Source organism: Gamsiella multidivaricata, assembly GCF_025024155.1.
Source record: "Gamsiella multidivaricata strain RSA 2152 chromosome Unknown BC939scaffold_15, whole genome shotgun sequence".
In the NCBI taxonomy this organism is placed as follows: Eukaryota; Fungi; Mortierellomycota; class Mortierellomycetes; order Mortierellales; family Mortierellaceae; genus Gamsiella; species Gamsiella multidivaricata.
In genome coordinates, this window is record NW_026251723.1 from 416,012 (window position 1) to 439,388 (window position 23,377).

Here is a 23,377-nt window from a genome sequence, read left to right on the forward strand (position 1 = left end):
AGGGAACTTCAGCAGAAATGAAACAGGTACTCACATAAAGAACTGTAGTTTTTTGTTGATTTAGCTGAGAAGTCGTCACCCCCATCTGTTTTATTTCTACATCCATGAGAACACTCTATGGAGACACGAAAACGTTCCCATTATCTGTGAAAATTTCCTGTGCGTCCCGCTTCCCCCACAACGGCGAGCCACCTTTGGTGTGACGGTGCTGGCTCCGAACGGCTCCAGCCTGACATGTCCAGGATGCCAATCTGACATGCCCTCAAAATCGACCGGGAACTGAGATCTTTCAGGACTGATGATAACAAAAAGTTCAAATCATACTTTTGAATAGTGCAATGAGTCGATATGGCTGTTACGGTATGTCTAAACGTTATGATCGGGTTCCACAGCAGGAGGAGAGTGTCTGGCTGGCTCTTGTCTATTAAACCAGAGAAAGTGGACACGAGAAATGGTCCGGTTAATAAGCGTTATGCATCAAGATGGTGTAGATATCGCAATTGAGATGTAAATGATAGTCAATTGTCCACAGACAAAAGCGAGCAGAGGCGGATGCATATGTTGAAACTTGCCCTTTCTCGCTCCTCATACACTGCCAGACAAGGCTGAACTGATCTTGGACCTCAAAGTTCATGATCGCAACCATGAGATCCTCAACATGCTTGGCGCAACGGTGGGGTTGGACGGACTCGACGGTTCGCTTTGGCGCTGGTGTGGGCTCGTTGTAGATTAGATCCTTGACTTTGTCCATGATTTACTTGATTGTGAGTGAGGGGTGGAGGGGTGCAGAGGCGATGTAGTGAATCTTTTTCAGGGCAAATGGATGTCTGTGTGGCGTAAAAATGGTTCGTTTACGCTGGAGCCTGGCAGTTCACTCCCATACTTCCACACAAGACAATGTAAGCCCACATTCCATCCTTAGACTCTTCAATTTACTATTTCCATCCTTCTTTGATCGATTCTCATGTCAGCGAGAGTAGAATCAATTCCCTCTCCTCGCCATCGACGTTGCTGTGCCATTAAGAATGAGTAATTTTTATCAGCTCGTGCTCCGCCCATGCACGTCCTTGAACAAATGGTTGTGCTCAGTACGCGAAAGAGGGGGAGCATATAAGCGAGCCAGTTGTCAATCGGGGCGTGTGTCCTTCCTATGTTGTGAGCCCATCTACTATGTCCTTTATCTTGCGCGCCTCGTCGCAGCTCTACACATACCTCTTTTTGAACAATCTTGTTCTGCCAATGACACTTTTTCTTTTTTTTTGCGCAATAGCATGTCGGCAGAATATAATTAGGATATCCACAGTGCCATTGAGAACGCGAACAAATAAAACAGGGCATTAGACTCGAGCGTTGATTGTAAAATTCCATGGACTGCCGTTTGTACCGCATCAACATGTAGGAAATCAAAGCTATGAAGCAGTGTGTCAAGGAGATGGAGGTAGAGGCAGCTAAGCTGCGTGAGATGCAAGCTCAGGCAGAGAAGGAGATGAACATGATCGAAGAAGGTAGATCAATGCAACTCAAACACGATGAACGTCTACTGAATTTGATTTTTGTGTTAGACAAGGAGGCCGTGGACGCTAGATCGATCTACGCTGGCAATGTGGATTGGGGTTCGACTCCGGAAGAGCTTCAGGCACACTTTCAGTCATGCGGAACGATCAATCGCACCACGATCTTGTGCGATAAATGGACGGGTCAGCCCAAGGGCTACGCATACGTCGAATTTGCGGATGCACCCTCGGTCGCTAATGCCATGGTCATGAACGAATCCCTTTTCCGTGCCCGCTTAATCAACCTTTTTTCGTGCTCACTTGCTTTTTCTTGAGGTGATTCTAAAATCTAACAGTAGGTGATTCCTAAACGTACTAACATTCCAGGAATGGCGGCTCGTGGCCGTGGACGAGACAGGGGCGCATCTCGTGGCGGCTTTGGCCGTAACGGCTATAACCACCGTCCCTATGGGCCTCTATCTCCCATGTATGGCCATTCTCCAATGTATGGAGGATACCGTGGCAGAGGATAAAGCATCCAAAGCATCCCTACTATTTCTAGCTACTTTTATTGTGACACGATATCTCTTTTTTCATTCTCGTCTCTTTTTGTATTTCATTCAATTGATGGTCGCGATCGTGGTGGCCACTATGCTCCCGATTAATCAATCGGTCATGACCAACTCCTGCTTACGTGGGGTAATTTCTCATCTTTTATTTTCATACACTAGTCGAAGGCCTCAAGATGGGCGCGAGAAGGACTTTTGAAACTGAAATTGATGCTGTCGCACTTCTGGATTGAAGGGATGGGGAAAGCGGCAGTGCCTATAATCGTCCAGTTAAAGGCGCATATGATATATGTGAAAAGAAAAAAGATTTTGACAATATCATCAAGAAATGAAAAGAGGCATGATATGTGTCGAGGAAGGAGAGGGCCAAGTCGTATAAAAAAAAAGAGCTTGTTTCGCCGCACGTCCCATTTTTGGCAAAGGATAGTAAAGGTGGCTGGCGGTTGATTATTGTTTACACTTCCTGCCCGGAGCAAAGGCAAAGGCAGACGACCAGAGTTCGGTCTCGACATTCCTCTCCTCGACCTCCTTCGACGCCCTTTGCTCCTTCACTGCTCCTCTAGACCTTCATACTTCACCATGGTAAATAAAATTCGACCGCAAGCCTGAGGCGCCTTGTCCTTTTTCTCTACTGCGAATCAGTTTTCAGAACCAGCGCTACTGATCAGGATAACTTTGTACATGGACACCTGTTGTCGATCAGCACTCTCGGACTTGAGCAATGGGAGTCAACAAGAATTCAGCACGATGGACCTGGCTATTCCCATCCCGATCGGCCTATGCTTACCAGCAACACATTCCAGTACCTCTCCTTCAACAGGACTTGATGGCTCACTCGTTCCTTTCAACACCTTTACCACGCTGTAGTTGCGCACAGTCTCTGTCCGTCTTGCTCCTCGCGCCATCTCCAGGTACAAAATCACTCATTGAGCTGTACTCTATTTACTGGGTTGAACTACAAGAGAGTGCTCAGGAATCCTAACGGCCGTTTTCGTTTAATTGGCTTCTGTCCGATAGGGTTGCGCCCCGTGTAGTTGCTAGCAGGGTTGCCAGTTACTCGACTGCTGCTGATAAGTTGGATGCCCCTGGGTCAAGCCAGGCTGTCGACCCCAAGATCGTTTCTATTGTAGACCAGATTTCTGGATTGACCCTTCTCCAGACGGCCGACTTAGTGTCTTTGTTGAAGGTAACATCGCTTTTTACTTTCTCGTGACGAAACTATACCTTACAACATCGATCGTATTGCTAACATGACGGGTCATTGATCCATGATTCTTTATAGACCCGTCTCAACATTCAGGAAATCGCTATGCCTTCTGGAGGCTATGCTGCTTCTGCTGGTCAAGCTGCCGCTGCAGCCCCTGTTGAGGTAGGATGGATCATTTGCAGGACATTGCTTTCTGCTAATGGAATGAAACAAACATGGTGCCTTGTCACTTCTTTAGGAACCAAAGAGAGGAATGACTAACGGAATTCCAATCTGCACACTTTTTTTTGGTATCATAGGAGGAAAAGGTTGTTGAGAAGACCGAATTCAGCGTCAAGCTGGAAAAGTTTGACGCTGCTGCCAAGGCAAAGTTGATCCGTGAGATCAAGAACATTATTCCCGGAATTAACTTGGTTGAGGTATGTGAACGAAAAGAACGGGACTGGACAGTTCAAGTAATCGCATTTCTCCGTGGGTATGATGTATGTTTCTTTTTTACTAACGTGAATTCTATGCTACGTTTCTTCAACATTTATAGGCCAAGAAGTTCGTTGAGGGAGCACCAAAGGTCGTCAAGGAGAACTTGAACAAGGCTGATGCCGAGAAGCTGAAGAAGACTCTTGAAGATCTGGGTGCCACTGTCTCATTGGAATAAATATCACATTTGTATTGTTTTTTGCTACTATGTTTTTGCTGGGCGATCCTCTTCAGGTATGCCATTCAATTGATCTTTGACATCACTTTGTTCAGCCTTCGCTTCAATGGACCGAAGAAGAAAGAAAACAAAATGGTTTTATTTTATATATGTTTAAACAGTACTTGTTTTTACATATAGTACTTGACCAAAATGGCAACCCAGAAGGTGTTGAGAACTGAAGCTGTTACGGCCTTGGAGAAGAACTTTGGATCGGTCGATCTATATCCAAAATCTGCGATTGAACAAAATATGGGATCGATTAATGGGTGGCATACTCCCCTGCCGACTCTTTAAGTAACTGAGTGATTTGGTCCGCGCGCTTTACATAGATACTGTATTCCTGAGACTTACAGATGATGGCAGCCCATGCGCCAAAGAGTCCTGAGATGTACATAAAACGATGAATATCTTCGTCCGTGATCTTGACAATACCAATGTCGCCTCCACGTTTGGCGCAGATCAAGACTAAGAAGTATGTCCAGATGTTGAGCACGACGACTGTTCCAAATACAAAGAAGCTCCAGATCCCGATAGCGGCTAGCAATAATGGAAGATAATTGAAGCTCTGTCAGTGTCCAAGGACTGGCGGGTTCATATGATAAAATCGATTGTTGACGGCACGATTTAATTGCCAGCCACGCCGTCCAAGCAAAAAGTAACAGGATGCTGTTCCATACCACTGACTTGACTCTGGACAGCGACATAAAGCCTCCAGATAAAAAAGGCGAGGATGACGAAGACCATGTATGCAAAGTCGCGGAAAGGTTTAGCGTCGTTCTCTTTGACAAACTGTTGTGAGCGTGCGAAGAGCGAGCCCTCTGGAAAGTTGGCCATAAACGGGTCATTGGCTTGCGCACCCCTGCCGGCGCGCTTGTTGACTTTGGGCGCTTTTGCTGGTTTAGGAGCCTTGTTGACCATTGTCGGAGGATGTGATGAAGTCGAAGAAGAGTTGAAGAATGGATGGAAACAGAAACTCCAAACCTTGTTTCTTGGTTATCGCGGGAGAAACAACAGTCCACTTTGTTGGTCTTTTTTTTTCTTTTGGTGTGTGTTTACTGGGCAACGGTCGAATCACCTTTTCAATAAGCATCAGGACACATCACAGCAGCACCAGCCATGGCAGCACTACATCCGAATCAGGTTGCTTTCAAAGAAGGCGTTCAATACTTGTTCCACTCGTGGACTGCACTCAAGCTAGCTGTCGACGGCGAGTGGGGCGGAACGGACTCTATGGAGAAGAGAGACTGGTTTGTTGATACCATCGTAGACTATTTCAGCCAACGTAAGGAAACAGCACCCTGGTTTCATGTCGTTATTCGATCCACATTTTGCGTCCGACATCAGAAAAGAGCGACCCATGGAAACTTGCTCCTTCTTCTTTTGGACCTTCAGGAATGAATGGACGATCACTCTATCTAATTGAATTGCCTGGCGTTTTTATTGTTCGTTATATCACTTTTTTTATCCAGCATTTGTCACCGACTGCCTGGAAAAAAAGGACCATTGAATGGCTCTCCTTCTTCTAATCGCTCTATTTGATTCAACTAGCTCAGTTGACTGACACTGCTATTGCTCACTATGAATTATGACATTATTTAACTAGATGGCAAGAATGTGGACACGTTCGATCTGGAGGACATTTTGATTCAAATCATGAACGACGAATTCTCAATTTTACTCGAAGACAAGTCTGAGCAACATATCGCTAAGGTTCTGGAACAGCTGTTTCTGGAGTGCACACATGGAAAGTATGATCTGGTCCAGACGTTGAAGCAAGATTCGCAAAAGATCAGCGGATCGTTGAAGGCGAGCAAGAGCCAGAAGGAGGGCGAGGATGATGATGATAGCAGCGATGATGAGGATGAGGATGCGGATGAGAATGGAGAACAGAATAGTATGGATGTGGAGATGGGTGAGTCCTCGACGTCGAGTGCGACACCGCAGGGGAGAGAGAAACCCGAGCCGATTATTGATGAGGATGGGTTTGAGACCGTGGTCAAGAAAGGCCGGAGGAGGTGAACACACAGCACACAGGTGGATGGATCAATGGACACACAGTTGTAGTATTGGTAGATATGGCATAGTAATCATGAAGGAATAAACAACAAATAGCGCTCGCAGCGAGTGTCATGCTATGACTAAAGGGGTCGCGATACAGCGTTGTGAATAGTATGAGAGGTATAAATATGAATAGTATAGCAAGGATTTGTCATCGCCATAGTTGTGCGCGAGTAACTCAAAGTCGACATCGATTTATTTGTAGTAGCAAAAGGTACAAGACGCGCAGACGAAGGAAGTAGGCTGATTGGGCGCAAGGGTACGACTTCATGGAAGAGCAGGAACGGCTGCTGCAGGGCACAAAGGGGCGACGGGAGCAGCATGCTCCTCATCCCCTCTACTTCATACTTTCTCTTGTCGTTTCATCTCTTTTTTTTCGCTTCTCATCTCTTCTCATCGCTTCTCATCTTTCACCGCTTCTCATCGTTACTCCTTTCTCTTCTCCATCTCCTCACCGAGTGAGCTACATACCACCTAGACTAGAAGAAGACCCATTCTCCCCCTTTTCTCTCTCACTCCGCTCTCCACACTTCTGCTCCTAATATCGCTCTATACTACGCAGCTTCATGTAAGATGCTCCTTGAACGCCTTCACCTAAAACCCCTGATTCACACCTTAGCCCCTTCTTCCTATGGGCTGACTTCCACCATGAAGCACAGCTTTCATATCCTCTCCTTCGCAGGCTAATATACATGTCACCGTTTGCATCGACTCTGATGAACGGCTGTGCTTTGTGTTGAGCTATATATTTGCTCCTCATGGCGCATAAACTCGGCTTAGGTTCACCCTTTTCGACTCTTTTTTTTTTAATTTCACGACTCGCCCTTTCTTCTCAACTGTCGCCTCCCCTCCTTTCTCCTCCTTCTCTCATTTTATCGGCATCCACATTTAAATAGACCCTAGAAGTATCATACATGTATCTTCTCAATGTAGATAGGGCCCATTGCTACAATAATAATGCTGCGCTTATAATACATTCGTTGTATGATCAGCGTTTTCTAACTGTCTCTCTCTTATTCGAGAAACTTTGTTGTTTCTTTCGACTTTCGCGATCGGGCATATCTCTCTCACAGCCCACTATCCTTCCAACCTTTATCTTCCCTCCTAAACAAGAACGACAGTCCAAAGCTATATTAACATGGCATCTAACAACCTGACACAGTAAGCCCAATGGCACACCAAGCGAATATTGTATCACAAATGCTTTGTACCTGGTGTTAATATGCTTCTTCTGTACCTGTTTCACACCACGCAGGAGGACGATACGTCTCACAGGTAAGGCAATCTCTGTTTGGCAAAGCGGCTTTCGACTCGACTTTTTTCTTTTTCCCTTCCTTTCAAGGACAATGAAACAGTGAGAGCAGAACGATACCTTCCGGCGTAGCGGCAGCAGGAGTTCGTCTGTTCAGTTTCGATTTCACTGCCCGCTCTGGTGGAATTGCCATTTCATACACCGTGACTACCTGCGACTCACCCCGCGGGACAGCGGCGACGACAATGACTTATTTCTCATCCTGACTTTGGCTTTCGCTTTAGCTTTGTTTGCAATATCTGCGTGATAAATTGCTCCAGCTTCCAGTTAACAATCGACGAGGGCAATTTTGTTTTACCGTGATCTAAAAGCGCCTTCTCTTTCCACTTTTTGTTGTCCCATTGAACAGTTATCGCAGCCGATGGTCTATTCAAGCGAGATGTTTTCCGTAAGTGCCGTCTGCTCTTCGGTGGCCAATATCTACTGATCAACAGTGCTACCACCGGACTCGTATGAACCGAATCTCACATTGCTGGATGCTGGATCTTTTTTGCTACATGTAGGCCTTCCGGATCCTTTTGCTGTTGTTACTGTGGATGGAGATCAAACCCACACGACGACAGTCATGAAAAAAACGCTAAACCCTTACTGGAATGAAAGCTTTGAAGTGTATGTGGACCAAACCTCTCTTGATCTCTATCGCTGTTCACGTCATCTAGAAAAGCAAATGATACTGACCATTCCCGGATTTGCCTTTTCCATTGCAGCAATGTTATGAATAAGAGTGTACTTGCGGTCCAAATTTTTGATCAGAAGAAGTTCAAGAGAAAGGATCAGGGCTTCTTGGGAACGATCAACATTCAAATGGGCGATGTTTTCGATGTGAACATAGGCGGTGATGGTATGACTACATGGTCAGGATCGGCCCATTGACTCTGCGTTCTGTGTCCTCATTGTTAACTGCGTGTTTATCTTGCTTTGATCTAGAAATGCTGACAACGGAACTGAAAAAGTCGGGGTCAAATGATGTAGTCGTCCAAGGAAAGCTCATCATCAACATCTCGTCGAACATTGGCAGCCAGGCCACTAACGAACGCTCTCTCCAGGCGCCAGCAGCCTCCCATCAAAGGACGCCCTCCTCCGTCTCAGCAGTGCCATCCAATGGTGCATCCACATCAGCAAATCGTAACAGTACTTTGCCAGCCACATCTACCAATGGGACTCCAATCTCTAGTGCCCCTGTAGCCCCTGCTGTGGCTGCGAACGGAGGTCGCCAGCTGTCTCCATATGAAGACCAGCATGGACCTCTTCCACCAAGGTAAGACTCGAGTCTACGATCAACCTTGCATGGTGCTTTATGGATATGTCTAAACGTGCGCTGATTTGTAAAACTGTTTGCTCGCTATTTAGCTGGGAGCGTCGCGTGGATCAACTGGGTCGCACATACTATGTTAACCACAACAACCGTCAAACAACATGGACTCGACCAACGTAAGAATATACAATGGGTCGCTGCAGGAGACCGACTGCGTATATCTCAATGCATTTGTGCTGACATGAAACCCATAACCACTTTTTTTCCCCTTAGTCTGACAGACTCAACTCCCGAACGCAACCAGGAAGCTACAAATCAGACAGAATTGGAGAGACAGCGGCATAACAATCGTGCGCTTCCTGATGAACGATCCGGAGGCAGTTCGCCGTTGCCGGGTGCAGGGACTTCGACCACGTCGCTGGCTGAGAACAGCTCGAACACATCGCCAGCTGCCACCACTACTACAGTTCCAGTAGCTACGAATGGTACAGGACATGCGCCTATCAACTTAAATTCGACTACCGCTGGCTCAGGGCCTTTACCTGCAGGATGGGAACAGCGATTAACGCCCGAGGGCCGACCGTATTATGTGGATCATAACACTCGATCAACAACGTGGGTCGACCCTCGACGCCAGCAGTATGTTCGCATGGCCGACCCCCGCAGCTCGACTAACCAAGTGGCGGTGCACCAGCAGCCCGTGTCTCAATTGGGTCCCCTGCCATCAGGATGGGAGATGCGCCTCACAAATACGGCGCGCGTGTACTTTGTTGACCATAATACGAAGACTACGACTTGGGATGGTAAGGCCCCAGTGTCATATGCAAATTTTGTCCTATATAATGAAGCGCTGGAGATACAGGAGATGTTGATCAATGGCGTCTGTTCCATGGCATAGATCCTCGCCTACCAAGTAGTTTGGACCAGAGCGTGCCTCAGTATAAGCGAGACTTCCGCAGAAAGTTAATTTACTTCAGATCTCAGCCAGCACTTCGTCCTGTCCCTGGCCAGTGCCATATGAAGGTCCGCCGCTCCCATATCTTTGAGGACTCTTACCATGAGATCATGCGTCACTCGCCGACAGACCTTAAAAAGAGGCTGATGATCAAGTTCGAAGGAGAAGATGGTCTCGATTATGGCGGTCTTTCAAGGTACTGCCTTCGCCAACTGTCTTTTTCAAACTTGCAGTTCAGAGAAGGCAGGAATTTTACTGACTGTATTTCTTCTGATGTTGTTTTTCTCACAGAGAATTCTTCTTCCTGCTCTCGCATGAGATGTTCAACCCGTTCTATTGCCTGTTTGAGTACTCTGCCCACGACAACTATACCCTTCAGATCAACCCGCATTCAAGCATTAACTCAGAGCACCTGAACTACTTCAAGTTTATTGGTCGCGTTGTCGGCCTTGCGATTTTCCATCGTCGTCTTTTAGATGCCTTCTTTATCGTCTCGTTCTATAAGATGATTCTCAAGAAGAAGGTTACCCTTGCGGATCTCGAATCAGTGGACGCAGATGTTTACCGTAACATGAACTGGCTGCTGGATGATGACACGGCTGCAGAGACGCTGGACACGACCTTCTCGACCAACGATGAGCGCTTCGGAGAGATCGTGACGATAGATCTGAAGGAGAATGGTAGCAATATTCCAGTAACGGAAGAGAACAAGAGAGAGTACGTTGACCTGATGACAGAGTGGAGGATCACTCGTCGTGTCGAGGAGCAGTTCAAGGCCTTTGCGGAGGGGTTCCATCAACTCATCCCTCAGGAACTAGTCACGGTATTTGACGAGCGCGAACTGGAGCTGTTGATGGGTGGCATCTCTGAGATTGACTGTGATGACTGGAAGAAGCACACGGATTATCGTGGATACACAGAACAGGATGAAGTCGTGCAGTGGTTCTGGAAGTGCATCCGGTCTTGGGACTCTGAGAAGAAAGCGCGTCTATTGCAGTTCACGACAGGCACCTCGCGTATTCCTGTCAACGGATTCAAGGACCTGCAAGGATCAGATGGACCAAGGCGCTTCACTATCGAGAAATCTGGGGAGATTGGGCAGCTGCCAAAGTCGCATACATGGTATGTTTTCGCGCCATGGCTCTCTGCGAGTCAGGGGGATTGTGTACTTACACTAACCACCCTTCTTGTTTTTCAACCTGTTCCTCCGTAGTTTCAACCGTATCGATCTGCCTCCGTACAAATCTTATGATGTACTAGTCAACAAATTGACATTGGCCGTTGAAGAAACAGTTGGATTTGGTCAAGAATAATCTTTAAAGACCTCCTTCCCACTCGATTGTCCATGCCTCCAAAAAAGAGTATTTCCTCTATACTGCAACCAGTTTTGCTATTATTAAATATACATTTGTATCAATACTCGACTCAATTTCTTGATGTTTGTGTGCCGAGCGCCAGTCGGAAATTTTTGTTTGGAAATAGCGAAGCGTATCCAAGTACAAGTCCATTCACGTCCATCACATCCCTCGCTTTTTCTTCCTTCAAACGCAACTCTTCATAGATAGTTTTTTTATCTCATATTCTCCATGACCAATCCCCTTTCATATTCTCATCCTTTCCTCATTGTCATTCCTTGAAATAAAGTACCATATTCCTCATCGTGTAGACTACCATGGGCATTAAGGGCCTGTGGCCCTTTCTTAGAAAGAAAGGATATGAACCCGTTCTTCGCTATCAATCCTCCCACTTATCTAACCTCCCAGTTCCATTGATCACAGCTCAGCTATTCAAGTCGATATCCTTACTCTTTTTATGTCACCGTTCGCTACGCTTATTCCTCGTACCCTGTGGACGATGCTCACCGCATTGTTGAGCGAGAGATAATGAAGCTTGGGACCCAGACGAATTTGGTTCTTTACCTGGACGACCTTCTTTCGAAAGAAAAAGAACTCACCCGAGTGCACCTAGAGAACCTTCAAAAAAGCTGTTGAGCGCGCCGACAAACATCTGCGTGAGCTCGAAGTTCGCGTGGATAAAAAGCTTCGCGTGCGGAAACACCACTTCATTGATATCAGAAAACACTTGAACTCGGCCTTCTATTGGTCCCTAGGCGCTCAACACGCCTTTGCCATATACATGCGCAAGAAACAATGGACGGTCGTCGAGTGCTCGGCCGAGACAGATCTCACGATAGACCTTGAATGTAAGCCTGGCGACATCGCTGTATCAAGAGACAGCGACATGCTCATGTACAAGGACGTCAAGACCATTTGGTAACCCTCCCCAAAAGGAAAACTCCTTGTGTTCGACGTTCCAAGCGTCTATGCGACTTTAGGTCTCAGCCGGGTCCAGTGCTTGGTATCGTATCAAAAAAAACGATTACAACCGCAATATCCCTTCTCTCGGAGTGCAACCAACTACAAAATCATCAACGATCTGGATGGAGAAGGTAAATAGGTCAATCAGATCATCGTGTACATCACTAATACAGAAAACATAATATCAATTTTAACGTCTTAGCATTTTCACACAATCAATTCATGCGCAAGAATACTACCCAGAGGACGTTTGTCACCCCGCAGAAGGTTTTCGTGGGTCTTTTACAGATCCCTGTGCAGATTGGCCCATCTCCTTAGTCCTCAGCTCAGGCTACCATGATCTATGACAGTCTTCGGAAGCAGTTCGATTGTCTTTCTCAGCGGTGCTTCCAAACGCAGGAGATGCGAACGCCAAACACTTCCTTACTTTGTAAGAATTCCCACTTGTATGAAAGCATGCATAAAATTAACTCTAACTTATTGTGATCACTATCAACTTTAATAAATTTGACAACGAGTCAATTGGTGCTAAGACGCGGCGGCACAAGTCTTCTGAGACCTTCAACAGGTATCGCACGATCGATCACCCTGCTCCACACTAGGCAAAGGCTGCAAGCGGGGTGAACCCTGCCCTGCCTCATACCAAACCCTCCCCCCCCAACACCGACCGCGATATTCTGTCAAACAGCGCCCTCGGCTCAAGGAGCATGAACCACCTGGAGCAATGGAGCGGTACACATGGAAGGCATGGAAGAAAGCACCCGAGAATCCCTTGGATCCTGACATTGGCTCTTTCAAGAAGAAGAAGAAGAAGAAGAAGAAGAAAAAACTCACGCCAAAGCCAGTAAGCACCTCGACAGAAAAGGCTGCCTTGGTTCGAGCTATGAATTAGGAACATCCTACAGTGACCCTTGATGTTGGAACCGTTTCTGCTAATCTGAAATGAGCTTTGGGAGAGTCGGAATTGGTACCCGAAATCAAGAGGTGTCTCCAGGATGTTGTTCGGGTTGCATCTGACACCAAGCGACAGAGGCAGCGACTCATCGAGTGGTTCATTGAGAGTCTCTTTGCTTCACGCGAGCCTGATGCAACAGACAGGGATATATTGCGCAACATTTGTCCATGTGTCTCGTCCAAAGTCGAAGTCGAGAGAGAAGTCAATGTGAATGATCATGGTGAACAGGAGGAGGAGGGAGAGGAAGAGGAAGAGCAGGAGGGGGAAGAGCAGGAGGAGGAAGAGCAAGAGGAGGAAGATAAGGATGATAACCCGGGGCGCAAGGACTCAAACCACCTACGCTTCTATATTGTGCTGCTCCAGCATCTCTACACAGGCGACCCCATCATTACGATCTTATATCAGATGGATCACGTATAGAGATTAACCAAGGCATCCCAGCGATAGAGAATTTCGTGCCTTTGAACCAGCCCAGCAAGAGTTGTCGCCAGACGGTTCCACTAACGGGCACGGAGCTACCTTTCATGTCGTTCTCTGAGCGTGAGCTCGGTATCTTGTTTTGGCAAAATGCTGCGCTGAAGAAAAAACTCCAGGAGCTAGCACTAATAACAAAGACACCATTCCTTCTCTGCAGGACCTAGTCGATTGACTTGGGCAGAAAGTTCCTGGGTTACATATCTTTCGAACGTCGTCAGGCGTAAGCCACGCAAAGGGCGTCCGTGATGGACCTGAGCATGATATGAGAATACGTTCAGTCCATTCGGCAGGCCAACTTCGATCCTATGACTTACGAAGGGGGACGCGGCTATGTTCACCGAGGTTCCATTCCGACAGACGGTTTCCGCCTTCATCTGTCGGCTTTCAAACTAAAAGAACTGCAGTCAGTCAGATACAGACGATTCCCGCAGAATGTCTTGCCCCTTTGAATCACATCCGCAGTCCGGGGAGTGGATTATTACTTGACCGAGGTCCGAAACATTGTGAAAACCCAGTGGGATGTCACCGATCTTTGGGGATGTGCGCCAGATCAAATCAAGATTCTGGGTCTCGATCTCGGCCAATCCTGTGTAGTCGGAACCGGAGCGTTGCTACCAAAGAGTGATGATTCCGGCAGTACGACAACGGCGCCTGGAAGAATGGATAATGATGTCGACATGAGCAGCTCTTATGAGGATACAACCCCTACTCCCGTTCCTTCCACCTATTACAATCTCGCAGTGAAGTAGAAGGCTGTGTACCAGCCCACGTTCAAGCACAAAAGATGGATGGAAGAGCAAAAAAAACATTGTACCAGGCGACGGAATAGAATCCGTCAGCGACATTGAGACTAAGCTGCTACCACTGCGTTGTAAAGGAATCAGCTTTGCGAGCTATGTTACGGAACTGGAGATAGTAGAATGAGTTTTACAACGGCAACAACCGGTTTAAGGAGCATAAGTGGGATGAAGAAGGGCTAGGGATGCGGAGTACAGACTTATAACGAATCGCCTACTCAAGTTGGTCGGAAGATCGATCGGTAGAAAGAGAGAGGAAACCAACTAGGTTTGTGATTGGGGTTGGTCTGGGCAAGTTTTCGATCAAGACGAGACTTTCCTCTTTGCACGAGTCCATTCAATCGTACTTTGTTCAGCAGGCTATACTGCTCAAACCGTGGCACTTTCATGTACCGCGTTATTATGGCATAGCACAACGTTTGGAACGTCGTTCGCAGCCATTTACTCCACCAACAGCGACCGCTCTATCTTCAGCCAGTAGGTAAGGATGGGCACTACCCTTAGATGCAAGATGCAAGACCGCACACAGAAGCCGGGGGCAGTAGCAGCAGTAGCAGTAGCGCAGTCGGGCAAGGGCAAAGACGAGTTGGAGGACGCAAGCGAGCAGCCTCATCCTTGGAAGGGATGGAAACCCCTGGCGCCAAGCAACTATAGACTATGTCGATAAATGTGTGTCAGCAAGCACACTCTAAAGTTCTGTGCAGTACTTTCTTGCAAGGATGCGTTCTGTGACGTATTTAAGCTTTAAGCGAACTATTTTTGTTGCTCCGTAAAGATTCGCATCAGATCTCACCCTCACTTTCCCATTCACATCAACTCAACAAGTAACAACCATGAACGCTGCCGTCTTTGCTCGTACTGGAATCCGTGCCCGTGCCACCGTTGGTGCGACCCCTCTTCGCAGCGGTGCCTACCACTGGACCAACGACAACGGCAAGGTACTGATCGAAACAAAAACAACCAAAATACACACATCTGGGGATCATGGGGGGGGGGGGGAGCTCCGCAGGGTTCTGTCTGCGTAAACAAACAGGACATTCAGGATTCTTGTTTCCGACAAAGTCGACAAGTACGAACAGGCGGGAGCAAGAGAGACGATACAAAGAAGGAAGCAAAGACAATACTGAGATGACCTACATATGCCGTGAGATATCAGCAGTGGCGCGACCGAGATGCCAGTCAAAGCAGCAGTAGACCGAACGCGTATCTATACTACGCAGTGATCGACGGATTGACCGCTGAACGTCCTCCACAACATTGTTGCAAACACGACGTCCATTGAGCACATTGCACAGTACACAGCGTGCAGGAGAAACATACCCTGCATCGAGTCCGGATATGGATATCAACTTCAGCGCCTCGCCCTTCCCATCCCAAACCAATTGAGAAATGGCAATCAAAAATCCTATGGTCCCTCCAATTGCCCGGAAGTGGAAATATGTGGACTCTTTTGAGACCAAAACCCTGCAGTCGAACTTGAGACATTGGTAGCACCATCTCTGGGACGAAAGAGCTGCAGTGCAAGTAAACTGATCTTTTTTGTTCCTTCTTTTTCGCTCTATCCTCTTTGTATACTGGTCTGCGTGTGGACGATTCTGCTCCACAATTATGGTTCAATTTGCCTGCCTGCCTGCCTGTCTATCTGTCTAATGACCCCATAACTATACGCGGATATATATGACAGAACATCCCCTTCTCGACCAAGAACAAGCCTGCCCTTGCCTTCAAGGTCGCTGGATACCTCGGCACTGGTTTCGCGCTCCCCTTCGTTGCCGCATACTGGCAGCACTACAAGGCTGGCCGTATTTAAAATACCAGTTTTTTTTTTCTAAAAGAAAAGAATTTGTCACGAAGAGGCAATACATGAATTGCAGTAACAACTCCCCTCACAAACCTCCCCCCAGACCATGACTATGAAGTTAGAAGGCTGCGCTTTTTAAATATATTAAAAAAAGAAAAAGTTGGAGCGGTTATACTCTCCACACTTTTCTTTGTATGAAAGAAAAGCAATAATAGTAATATTGGAAATGACGGTTGTTTCTTGAAAGGCTGAAGAAAGGAGTAGAATTGTTCTTGAAAATGTTGAAAGAATAATAATAAGATGAAGAGGAACCATTGCGATGAACCTTTGCTCAAGTTCGAAGAGTCGATATCCCAACGTGTCGCAAACACGCATGCTGTGCTGCTTGAGAGGAGAGAGAGGAGCGGTGATTTTGTTTTTACAGCTAAAATAACCCCGTAAGAAATCTTCATCTCACATGGAAGCATTTAGGGAAAAGATCTACTTGGGAGCACCCATCCCGACAATGCGGACATGGAGCATGCGAGGGGGAGAGGAGAGTTTCGGACGAGAGCAATAAATAAAAGCGGATTTCCGAATTTTCATGGTTTCACCTGCGGGCTGGGAAGCCAAAGGCGTATACGAAAACGGATCTGCATGGACATTTGCTCATGGAGTATCATTTGTGATGGAAAGTCCCGGCTTCATACAGCTTTGCATGTCCCAAACTTCCATGACGAGAGAAAACAAAGGGTACTCTGTAGAATGGAATACATCCAGCCAAGCGGACGAAAAAAAAAAACGGACACATTAACCTATGCTGCATTTTGTTTACTTTCCCCACTGCCCCTTGCTCCATTTCATGCGCCTCGTGTTTGCCAGAACCGATTCTTCAAAAGTAGGGCTAGGAAAAACGGCCACGAGAAGATCTACTGTTTGAATCGGCGACTCAGTCCGGGTGCGGGACGAGCAACATGTAAACATGTAGTCTGTAGTACTGTACCAACATGCGTGCGAAATTTTCTCCTGCTCAAAAAACCATGCATTTAGTACATTCTCTATGCTATATACCTATCTATACCTTCAGCTTTAGGTATAGATCTTTGCATGTTTTATTCAAAAGCAAGGAATGTAATGATACAGTTAAAATGACTATGTATATAAACTTTTTGAATAGTGAACAGAGTGAAGTGCGTGTGTTTGTGTAGATGGTGGGTGAGATGAGTGAATGTTGTTTTGTACATACAGTAATATATATAACGGACCCTTTCTTGTAGGCTGTGAATAATCATTAAATGGTCATAAAGTGCGCGTTGAACATCCACTATCGACACCATCATGCCTGGGCTGGGTCCTGCTCTTGATCGTTGGCTGCCACAGAAGGTGCCACCGCCGAAGGACTCAGCTGATGCTGCTGTTGCTGTTGCTGCAACTGCTGCTGATGCTGCTGTACCTGTTCCATTGTCACTGCCATAGACATAGCTGTCAGCTTCTGTATATCCTCTTCCGGATCTACAAGCCCACTGCCGTCGTCCGTCATATCCCCAGACTGTACCATCAACTGCGCGCGCGCCTGTGCTTCCGCCTGTGCCTTCGCCTGTGCATGTGCCTCCTGAGCTTGCTGGAGCTCGATCTGCTCCTGATGCAACTGTTGCTGAACCTGTTGCTGAGCCTGCTTTCGAACCTCGTCCTGCTGCATGAACAGCCGACAGGGCTCTTCAACCTTATAATGGCGACACAGGGCATCGGTCCTCGCAAAGGCCTTTTGACAGTTCACACACACGTACGGTTTCGATCCCGTGTGGACGCGGATATGGCGCTGCAGATCATGTTTGCGCGAGAAGACACGCGGGCAGAGATGGCAACCATACGGCTTGAGCGTATCATGGGACTTGACGTGCGCGTTCAGGTTGAAGGGACGGGTGAAAGATTTGGTGCAAGATGGAATCGGGCATGGAATCGGCTTTCCAGGCACGGAAGACGAGGAACTGGAAGATGATGGCGCTGAGGACGCTCCGACCCCTGCTGCTGAGGATTCTTCGCCTAGTTCCGCACTTTCAGCATCAATGCCCTCGGCGTCATCCTCGTTCTCCAAGTCAGCGATCAGAGACAGCTCAAAGATATTAGGATCCAATTGCTGGTATTGCTGGTGTTGTTGATGCTGTTGAAGGTGAGCTGCAGCATCAAGCTGGAACGAGTCAATATCTTCTCCTGAAGTGATAATTCCTCGGCCATCCGCTGCCGCCTGTTCCGCGAGTCCCTGAAGTGTCTTCTCGTCCTGCTCAGACAACACCAGCGAAAAGGGAGAATTCATCAGTCCTGCAGTCGCCTCGGAAGGAGTGCCGAGCGCGGACGATGGTGATGTTAGCGTGCTGGATCGTGAACGCGATTTTGTTCCTGGGACCTTGGTTCTTGAAATGCGCTTCGCCTTGCCGCCGCTGCTCGGCGGTGCTGTAGCTCCTGCAGTACTGGTGGCTCCGGCGGTGCTTGGAGTTCCTGGCACTACAATAAGTCCAGTTTCGTAGGTGGGCGTTGGCGGAGGCCCCTGCTCTGAATCTGCGGACGCACCACCATGTTTGAAAGACGGGATTGGCGACAGAGGAACCAATGATGGAGATCTAGAATTGGCAACTCCAGAGGGTGTCGATCCAGTATTTGATATCGCAGGCGAGTAAGGCGCACCTGCGTTCCTAACAGAGACAATCGATCCTGCAGATGCCGGTCTTGAGCGCGATTTTGATCCAGCGCGTGACCGTGACTTTGGCGTCGTTGGCGTCGACCCGACTGAGGGTTCTGTTGAAGTCAAGGGAGGGCTTGTGGGCATATAGTGATGGTGATGCATTGGTGGAGGAGGATTATCCAAAAATGAGAATCCGTGAGTCGATGCTGGGAGGGACATTGACAACAGAGTTGCAGTCTCGGCCAGTGTCGTCGCCATATCCGCTCCTGCCCCTAGACCTCCTCCTGATGGCGACTCCTGCATCATTTCTGAAAGACTGGCCAACGACGGGATGGGTGCACTGTAGGATCCGCTGGGCAGGCTGACGTGACGCGCGGTCCTCATGCTACCAAGGTCGCCCGATAAAAACTCGCTTGGGAAGTGAACAGAATGCTGGCGACGGCGGAGGGTTTGCTGTTGCTGGTGCTGCTGGTGCTGCTGGTGCTGCTGTTGAAGGAGCTGCTGCTTTTGTTGCTCCTGCTGCAAGTTCCTGAGTCCTGGTTGCGACTGCGAGTGAAATAGTCTATGATGCCGATGCGGGGTCATGGGTGGCGTAGTGGCCGTATATGGGGACTGAACGCCATTGATACCTCCGACAGCGTTCAGTGGAGGAGAGTGGAGCTGATCTTGTTGTTGGTAAATCTGCCGTGCTTGATCGGAAAGATCGTTCATCTGAAGCTGTTCCTGCTGTTGCTGTTGCATCAGCGCGTCGACCGAGGGCGTAGGGTTGGTCAAAGAGTACGAACCCCAGCCGCCCATTCCTGAGCCCGCCATAAACATGCTAACACCATCCTGCGCCATCTGTGCATCGTCTCCAGCATGAGATGGTGACTGCAGACTGCCTCCAGGCGGAATGGTGATGTTATTCGAGAAATAATGATTGTTATGGCTGGATTGTGGGTGCTGTTGATGCGTGAAATAGTTCGGCACGTTCGACATGGTTGGCGAGAAAGCGCCGGAGGATGAGATCGCAGGCGGTGATGAGAAGAGGGGGTTGGCAGAGGATGCAAATGATGGATAAGCATAAGTCGACGATCCATCCATGGAAGACGTGGCTGACATGGTCGATGCCCCTGCACCGGACATGTCATACACGTTCTGAGATTGAGAAGCCAGAAGCGGAGTGGAAAGGGTCAACGATGAGGCCGATGAGTAGTCATATTGGGAACCCATTGTGGAGGGCGTCATCATTGGCGTCAACTGTCCAGAATGTTGCTGCTGCGATGGCGACACCGCGAAGGACGCCTGCGGAAGCTGTGGCGACTGCAGCTGCAATTGTGAAAAGTATTCCCCAGATTCCATCCCGGCCATGATGCTCTCCATCGCGGTTTCCTCCCGGATCTGTGCTAGATTCTGTTGCTGTCCCATTGGCGATGATATATGCGAGTGGACGTTGGCCTGTTGTGGTGCTTGCTGGTTAGTATACAATGACTGTGGATGTTGCTGCTGATGTTGGTTTTGCTGTTGCTGGTGCGAAGGCGCGGCCGAAGATGACTGCATAGTTCCCCAATCCTCTTGCAAGTACTTGATATCAGTGGAGTGCAATGGTCCGGAGAGGATGGCCGCCTTTTGACAGACACGTTAGTTCCTTGACGCAAATACTGTCAAAGTTCCAAAGAGAGTATATTCGAACGAAGTGGACCGCGGCCGATGTGTAAGCTGTACAGCAGGATATCGGTCTCGTGGCGAGCGTGATAGCTTCCTCCGCAGGGCTTGATACTATGACTTTTTGGATGCGGGAAATTTCAATGCATTACGGTTAGCGAGCGGGACGGGTGTATTTGTTAATGCAAGGAACGGGGAAAGGAAAAAAGAAATAAAGAGGGCGGTAGGAAAAGGAAAAAAGGGAATATTTTAATTAGTTTCAAGCTGCAATAACACCACCCCAGAAAATAAGAGCAATCGGATGGCTCTTGATCGGGAGAGCAGGGGGAGGGGGAGTGGGATGTCAAGAAAAAAGGACTGAGCGATCAAGGGATCCTCATCCCTTGGGCAAATGGAAAAATGACAAACAAAGGCGCGCACGTTTCGAAAGCACACATCTGATAAACAAAGCGGCAGTTCAAAATGAGATAGAGTATAGACTGACCGGTGTATGCCCCCCCATCTCACACGGCCAATCCAAGCATGCCATGAAGGCAACAAGCCAGCATCAATGCTTGCTCGTTTGCAAGTAACTTCCACAAAACAAATAATTATCCTCCCTTCCATCGATCGCGTCATGCAGCACCGCTGCAAAATAATAAAAAACAAGAAATAAACAAGGACAAGCGGAGGAGAAGAACATCCCAAGGCAAACAGAGCATAACATGCATACGATATATGCACAGTGGAAGCGATCCGACCAGCTAAAAAATATCGTGCATGCATGTGGTTCCCTAGGGAACTGGTACGACTGAACGGAATTATAAAGTAGCGAACAAAAGTGATAAGAATAGACCTTTGACAGACGCACAAAACTCGCACATGGCCCGCACAATTGTAAAAAAAAAAAAAAGAGAACTGCAGAAATCGTTTCCTAACAGAGTAACGATACATACACCCTGTCGATAAATCCACGGGGACGAGAATCCTAGCCATTTCCCCAATCAAGCTTTGTGCAGTGCTTCTACCACAGAGTGGGTGGGACATGCAGAACATTCCAGGTTGATGAAACTAGCCACCCCCACCTGGTCGAAAGGTATTAAAACTGAAATGCCATGCGTATGCCATAATCCCGCCCATTGCCCCTGCCTGGATCGCTCATTCGCGCCGTCACTCTCAATTGACGCCGATTGCTCAATAGAGGAAGCAACCAAAGGAAAACAAAACGCACAGGCACCGCATCGGTGGGGTCAATCAACTCTCTTTTTAAGACCGCAAGTCTTCTTAACAAATACTTCAGTTTCCCGCCCTTACCAAATTATGGCGATCACTATTTCTGTCTGCAAAGTCAACCCCTGTCATTTATGGGCTGTACGAGCAAACACTCCATACCAAATGCACACCTGTTTGTGATCACTGTATCCCAGATTCTGGGTATCAATAAATGGCATGTCCAAATGAAACTCTCCCACTTTTTTTTAACTCCATTTTTACACATTCAAGTATACATACAGACATGAAGCCATTGGACTGGGCAGCTGCACCGCTGAAAGCAATAATTCAATAAACAAGAGGAGAGGAGAAATTCAACGTGAATGCGCTATTTCGTATGAAACGAATCGGGGGAACTGAAATAGACATGTCCTACGCACTCCTGCCCACAACTTTGTCACAAACACGGGCGCCGCAAAGGAAAATGAAGATGGGAGAAATGTGCACCCTCGTGGCATTAATTCCCTAGTTTTGGTGCGTGCGAATAACAACAAATAGAGAAAGCACAAACCGCAACCCAAAGGTGTGTAAGTTGGCGGCAAAAAAAAAAAAAAAAAAATGCACGGCGCACATGGCGGTAAAACAATCATCTTTCCAGCCGCACCTTATCCATTACACCCCTTTGCCCCACCGTCCAACGCTGCGATGGTAGACTAACCGCTACCTTACGCGTCTCCCCTCTGTGCATCTGCATAATGTATGTGTTAATGTGTATGCATGTATACACAGTTCAGGGCTAGGCTGCGAAATAGCCGGAACCATAATCTGAGAACTGCTTCCATTTTGTAACATGGAAAAAGGATGTATGGAGAAAGTGGACTTGATTATCCAGAATTGTATGTGGATCGAAACCTGACTTTACCTTTTGTTTGTTGCTTCCGAAAACAAGATAGCTTAGGTTGACTTGAGGCACAACACAAGAAAAAGGCACCAGTTGTTAAAACAGATGATCCTTACAACGCCCAATCACTAAGGCGAGACCAAGAGAAGGAGGAAAGGCGTGAGCACAGATGCAGCTGGAACAAAAAAGGAGAGAGTGAAGAGCAAGAGGGGTGTGTGTGGAGAGAGGCAGTTGTGTGGTCTACTGATTCCAGGAACAACTTTGTGCGATGCTTCCAGAGAGCTACGAAGGTGTGTGTCCTGTTTTGGATCCTGTAGGCTCAGCGTTCTAAGATGGTTCTAGCGCCATTCATAAGTGCTTGCTGTAGATCATCTCGGAGCGAGATCCCGCATGTACCAAAGAACATAGGCATGGATATGCATCCAATTCACGATCAATGATTGCAAATCAATGGATCATTCAGGGGTATATGTGACAGGACGAGTAGTAGTTGGCGTCGTGCCGATCCAGGTCGTGTTCTCGCCTATTGTTATACTGAGTTTGCTCGCAGCGTAGTATGCTGCTCGTTTGTCCTATTGGTACTTACTTGAACGAAGGCACTGGAGAGAGAATAGAAGGGCACCTGTCGTTTATGCCTGTGTGGAAAACTACAAGAGTCGAAGCTTGGATGGAATGGTCTGCCTTTCTTTTCTTTTTTCTTTTTTTGTGTTGCCGTGTCCAGGTCCGGTGCGATGTGATACGATGCAGTCAACGACAAGATCGACAAGAAGCACGTAGAGGGAAACTGTAGAATAGGAGTTGGCGAGAGAGCAAGGTGGTGTGGTAGATGAGGATAAGGTACAGAATAAGGATTGAAAAAGCGAAGAGAAAAATTCTGGACCAGGGAAGAGAGGATGTCTGGTGGTAGTAATACGAGTGTTTGAGGAAGTCGTGCAGGTCAGAGCAGGGAAGGAAGAGAAGGAATGAGGAGGATGGACGAGGCAAACTGTCGACTGTAGATGTAAGGTGCGAGATATGGGTGTGGGGATGCCAAACAGTCAATTACAAGAACAAAAGAAAAGAAAGGCGAAGGTGGCAAAAAGACCTAA

At 47.7% G+C, this 23,377-nt stretch overlaps 9 protein-coding genes across 9 annotated transcripts; 5 read left to right on the plus strand and 4 right to left on the minus strand.

Moving 5' to 3' along the window:
- Positions 1-64: 64 nt before the first annotated feature.
- BC939DRAFT_71691 (uncharacterized protein) lies at positions 65-805 on the minus strand. The gene is made up of 3 exons (XM_051561857.1): positions 573-805; positions 383-421; positions 65-157 (listed from the first exon to the last, which is right to left on the minus strand). Exons 1-3 carry the CDS (start codon positions 749-751, stop codon positions 97-99), a joined length of 279 nt encoding a protein of 92 aa, XP_051414850.1. The 5' UTR covers positions 752-805; the 3' UTR covers positions 65-96.
- A 594-nt stretch (positions 806-1,399) lies between these two features.
- Positions 1,400-1,828, plus strand: BC939DRAFT_394448 (uncharacterized protein; the record flags this gene model as incomplete). The annotated part of the gene is made up of 2 exons (XM_051552156.1): positions 1,400-1,505; positions 1,563-1,828. Coding segments are annotated over 2 exons (372 nt in total), but the record flags the coding sequence as incomplete, so codon positions are not given.
- A 705-nt stretch (positions 1,829-2,533) lies between these two features.
- BC939DRAFT_421385 (ribosomal protein L7/L12 C-terminal domain-containing protein) lies at positions 2,534-3,968 on the plus strand. Its single transcript, XM_051553090.1, has 6 exons — positions 2,534-2,644; positions 2,930-2,973; positions 3,080-3,248; positions 3,345-3,431; positions 3,569-3,688; positions 3,808-3,968. Exons 1-6 carry the CDS (start codon positions 2,642-2,644, stop codon positions 3,922-3,924), a joined length of 540 nt encoding a protein of 179 aa, XP_051414852.1. The 5' UTR covers positions 2,534-2,641; the 3' UTR covers positions 3,925-3,968.
- Positions 3,969-4,043: 75 nt separating this feature from the next.
- Positions 4,044-4,983, minus strand: BC939DRAFT_71778 (uncharacterized protein). The gene is made up of 3 exons (XM_051561859.1): positions 4,644-4,983; positions 4,292-4,503; positions 4,044-4,198 (listed from the first exon to the last, which is right to left on the minus strand). The coding sequence occupies exons 1-3, from the start codon at positions 4,882-4,884 to the stop codon at positions 4,151-4,153; spliced, it is 501 nt and encodes a 166-aa protein (XP_051414853.1). The 5' UTR covers positions 4,885-4,983; the 3' UTR covers positions 4,044-4,150.
- BC939DRAFT_71706 (Pre-rRNA-processing protein TSR2-domain-containing protein) lies at positions 4,948-6,131 on the plus strand. The gene is made up of 2 exons (XM_051561858.1): positions 4,948-5,248; positions 5,570-6,131. The coding sequence occupies exons 1-2, from the start codon at positions 5,083-5,085 to the stop codon at positions 5,983-5,985; spliced, it is 582 nt and encodes a 193-aa protein (XP_051414854.1). The 5' UTR covers positions 4,948-5,082; the 3' UTR covers positions 5,986-6,131.
- Positions 6,132-7,194: 1,063 nt separating this feature from the next.
- Positions 7,195-10,859, plus strand: BC939DRAFT_483487 (uncharacterized protein; the record flags this gene model as incomplete). The annotated part of the gene is made up of 10 exons (XM_051559180.1): positions 7,195-7,231; positions 7,686-7,724; positions 7,840-7,945; positions 8,044-8,177; positions 8,264-8,594; positions 8,687-8,767; positions 8,865-9,394; positions 9,490-9,742; positions 9,838-10,668; positions 10,760-10,859. 10 exons carry the CDS (start codon positions 7,195-7,197, stop codon positions 10,857-10,859), a joined length of 2,442 nt encoding a protein of 813 aa, XP_051414855.1.
- A 1,551-nt stretch (positions 10,860-12,410) lies between these two features.
- On the minus strand, positions 12,411-13,064 carry BC939DRAFT_444009 (uncharacterized protein). Its single transcript, XM_051554616.1, has one exon. It carries the CDS (start codon positions 12,760-12,762, stop codon positions 12,502-12,504), a length of 261 nt encoding a protein of 86 aa, XP_051414856.1. The 5' UTR covers positions 12,763-13,064; the 3' UTR covers positions 12,411-12,501.
- Positions 13,065-14,686: 1,622 nt separating this feature from the next.
- BC939DRAFT_444017 (uncharacterized protein) lies at positions 14,687-16,388 on the plus strand. The gene is made up of 2 exons (XM_051554617.1): positions 14,687-15,031; positions 15,778-16,388. Exons 1-2 carry the CDS (start codon positions 14,927-14,929, stop codon positions 15,901-15,903), a joined length of 231 nt encoding a protein of 76 aa, XP_051414857.1. The 5' UTR covers positions 14,687-14,926; the 3' UTR covers positions 15,904-16,388.
- Positions 16,389-17,596: 1,208 nt separating this feature from the next.
- Positions 17,597-17,833, minus strand: BC939DRAFT_384761 (uncharacterized protein; the record flags this gene model as incomplete). The annotated part of the gene is made up of 1 exon (XM_051551794.1): positions 17,597-17,833. A coding segment is annotated over one exon (237 nt), but the record flags the coding sequence as incomplete, so codon positions are not given.
- Between the last annotated feature and the right edge of the window lie 5,544 nt (positions 17,834-23,377).

Excerpts from the sequence above, each read along its gene's own strand:
- BC939DRAFT_71691 (XM_051561857.1), bottom strand. The coding sequence starts at position 751 with ATGGACAAAGTCAAGGATCTAATCTACAACGAGCCCACACCAGCGCCA. Across the intron at positions 422-572 it reads TGTATGAGGAGCGAGAAAGG|ACAAGAGCCAGCCAGACACT; the intron begins GCAAGTTTCAAC and ends CTGGTTTAATAG. Across the intron at positions 158-382 it reads TCTCCTCCTGCTGTGGAACC|GAAATTTTCACAGATAATGG; the intron begins CGATCATAACGT and ends CGGGACGCACAG.
- BC939DRAFT_421385 (XM_051553090.1), top strand. Across the intron at positions 3,432-3,568 it reads CCGCTGCAGCCCCTGTTGAG|GAGGAAAAGGTTGTTGAGAA; the intron begins GTAGGATGGATC and ends TTGGTATCATAG. Across the intron at positions 3,689-3,807 it reads CCGGAATTAACTTGGTTGAG|GCCAAGAAGTTCGTTGAGGG; the intron begins GTATGTGAACGA and ends CAACATTTATAG.
- BC939DRAFT_71778 (XM_051561859.1), bottom strand. The coding sequence starts at position 4,884 with ATGGTCAACAAGGCTCCTAAACCAGCAAAAGCGCCCAAAGTCAACAAG. Across the intron at positions 4,504-4,643 it reads TGTCCAGAGTCAAGTCAGTG|CCGCTATCGGGATCTGGAGC; the intron begins GTATGGAACAGC and ends CATTATTGCTAG. Across the intron at positions 4,199-4,291 it reads CTCAGGAATACAGTATCTAT|ATTTTGGATATAGATCGACC; the intron begins GTAAAGCGCGCG and ends GTTCAATCGCAG.
- BC939DRAFT_71706 (XM_051561858.1), top strand. The coding sequence starts at position 5,083 with ATGGCAGCACTACATCCGAATCAGGTTGCTTTCAAAGAAGGCGTTCAA. Across the intron at positions 5,249-5,569 it reads CGTAGACTATTTCAGCCAAC|ATGGCAAGAATGTGGACACG; the intron begins GTAAGGAAACAG and ends TTATTTAACTAG.
- BC939DRAFT_444009 (XM_051554616.1), bottom strand. The coding sequence starts at position 12,762 with ATGTTCCTAATTCATAGCTCGAACCAAGGCAGCCTTTTCTGTCGAGGT.
- BC939DRAFT_444017 (XM_051554617.1), top strand. The coding sequence starts at position 14,927 with ATGAACGCTGCCGTCTTTGCTCGTACTGGAATCCGTGCCCGTGCCACC. Across the intron at positions 15,032-15,777 it reads GGACCAACGACAACGGCAAG|AACATCCCCTTCTCGACCAA; the intron begins GTACTGATCGAA and ends TATATATGACAG.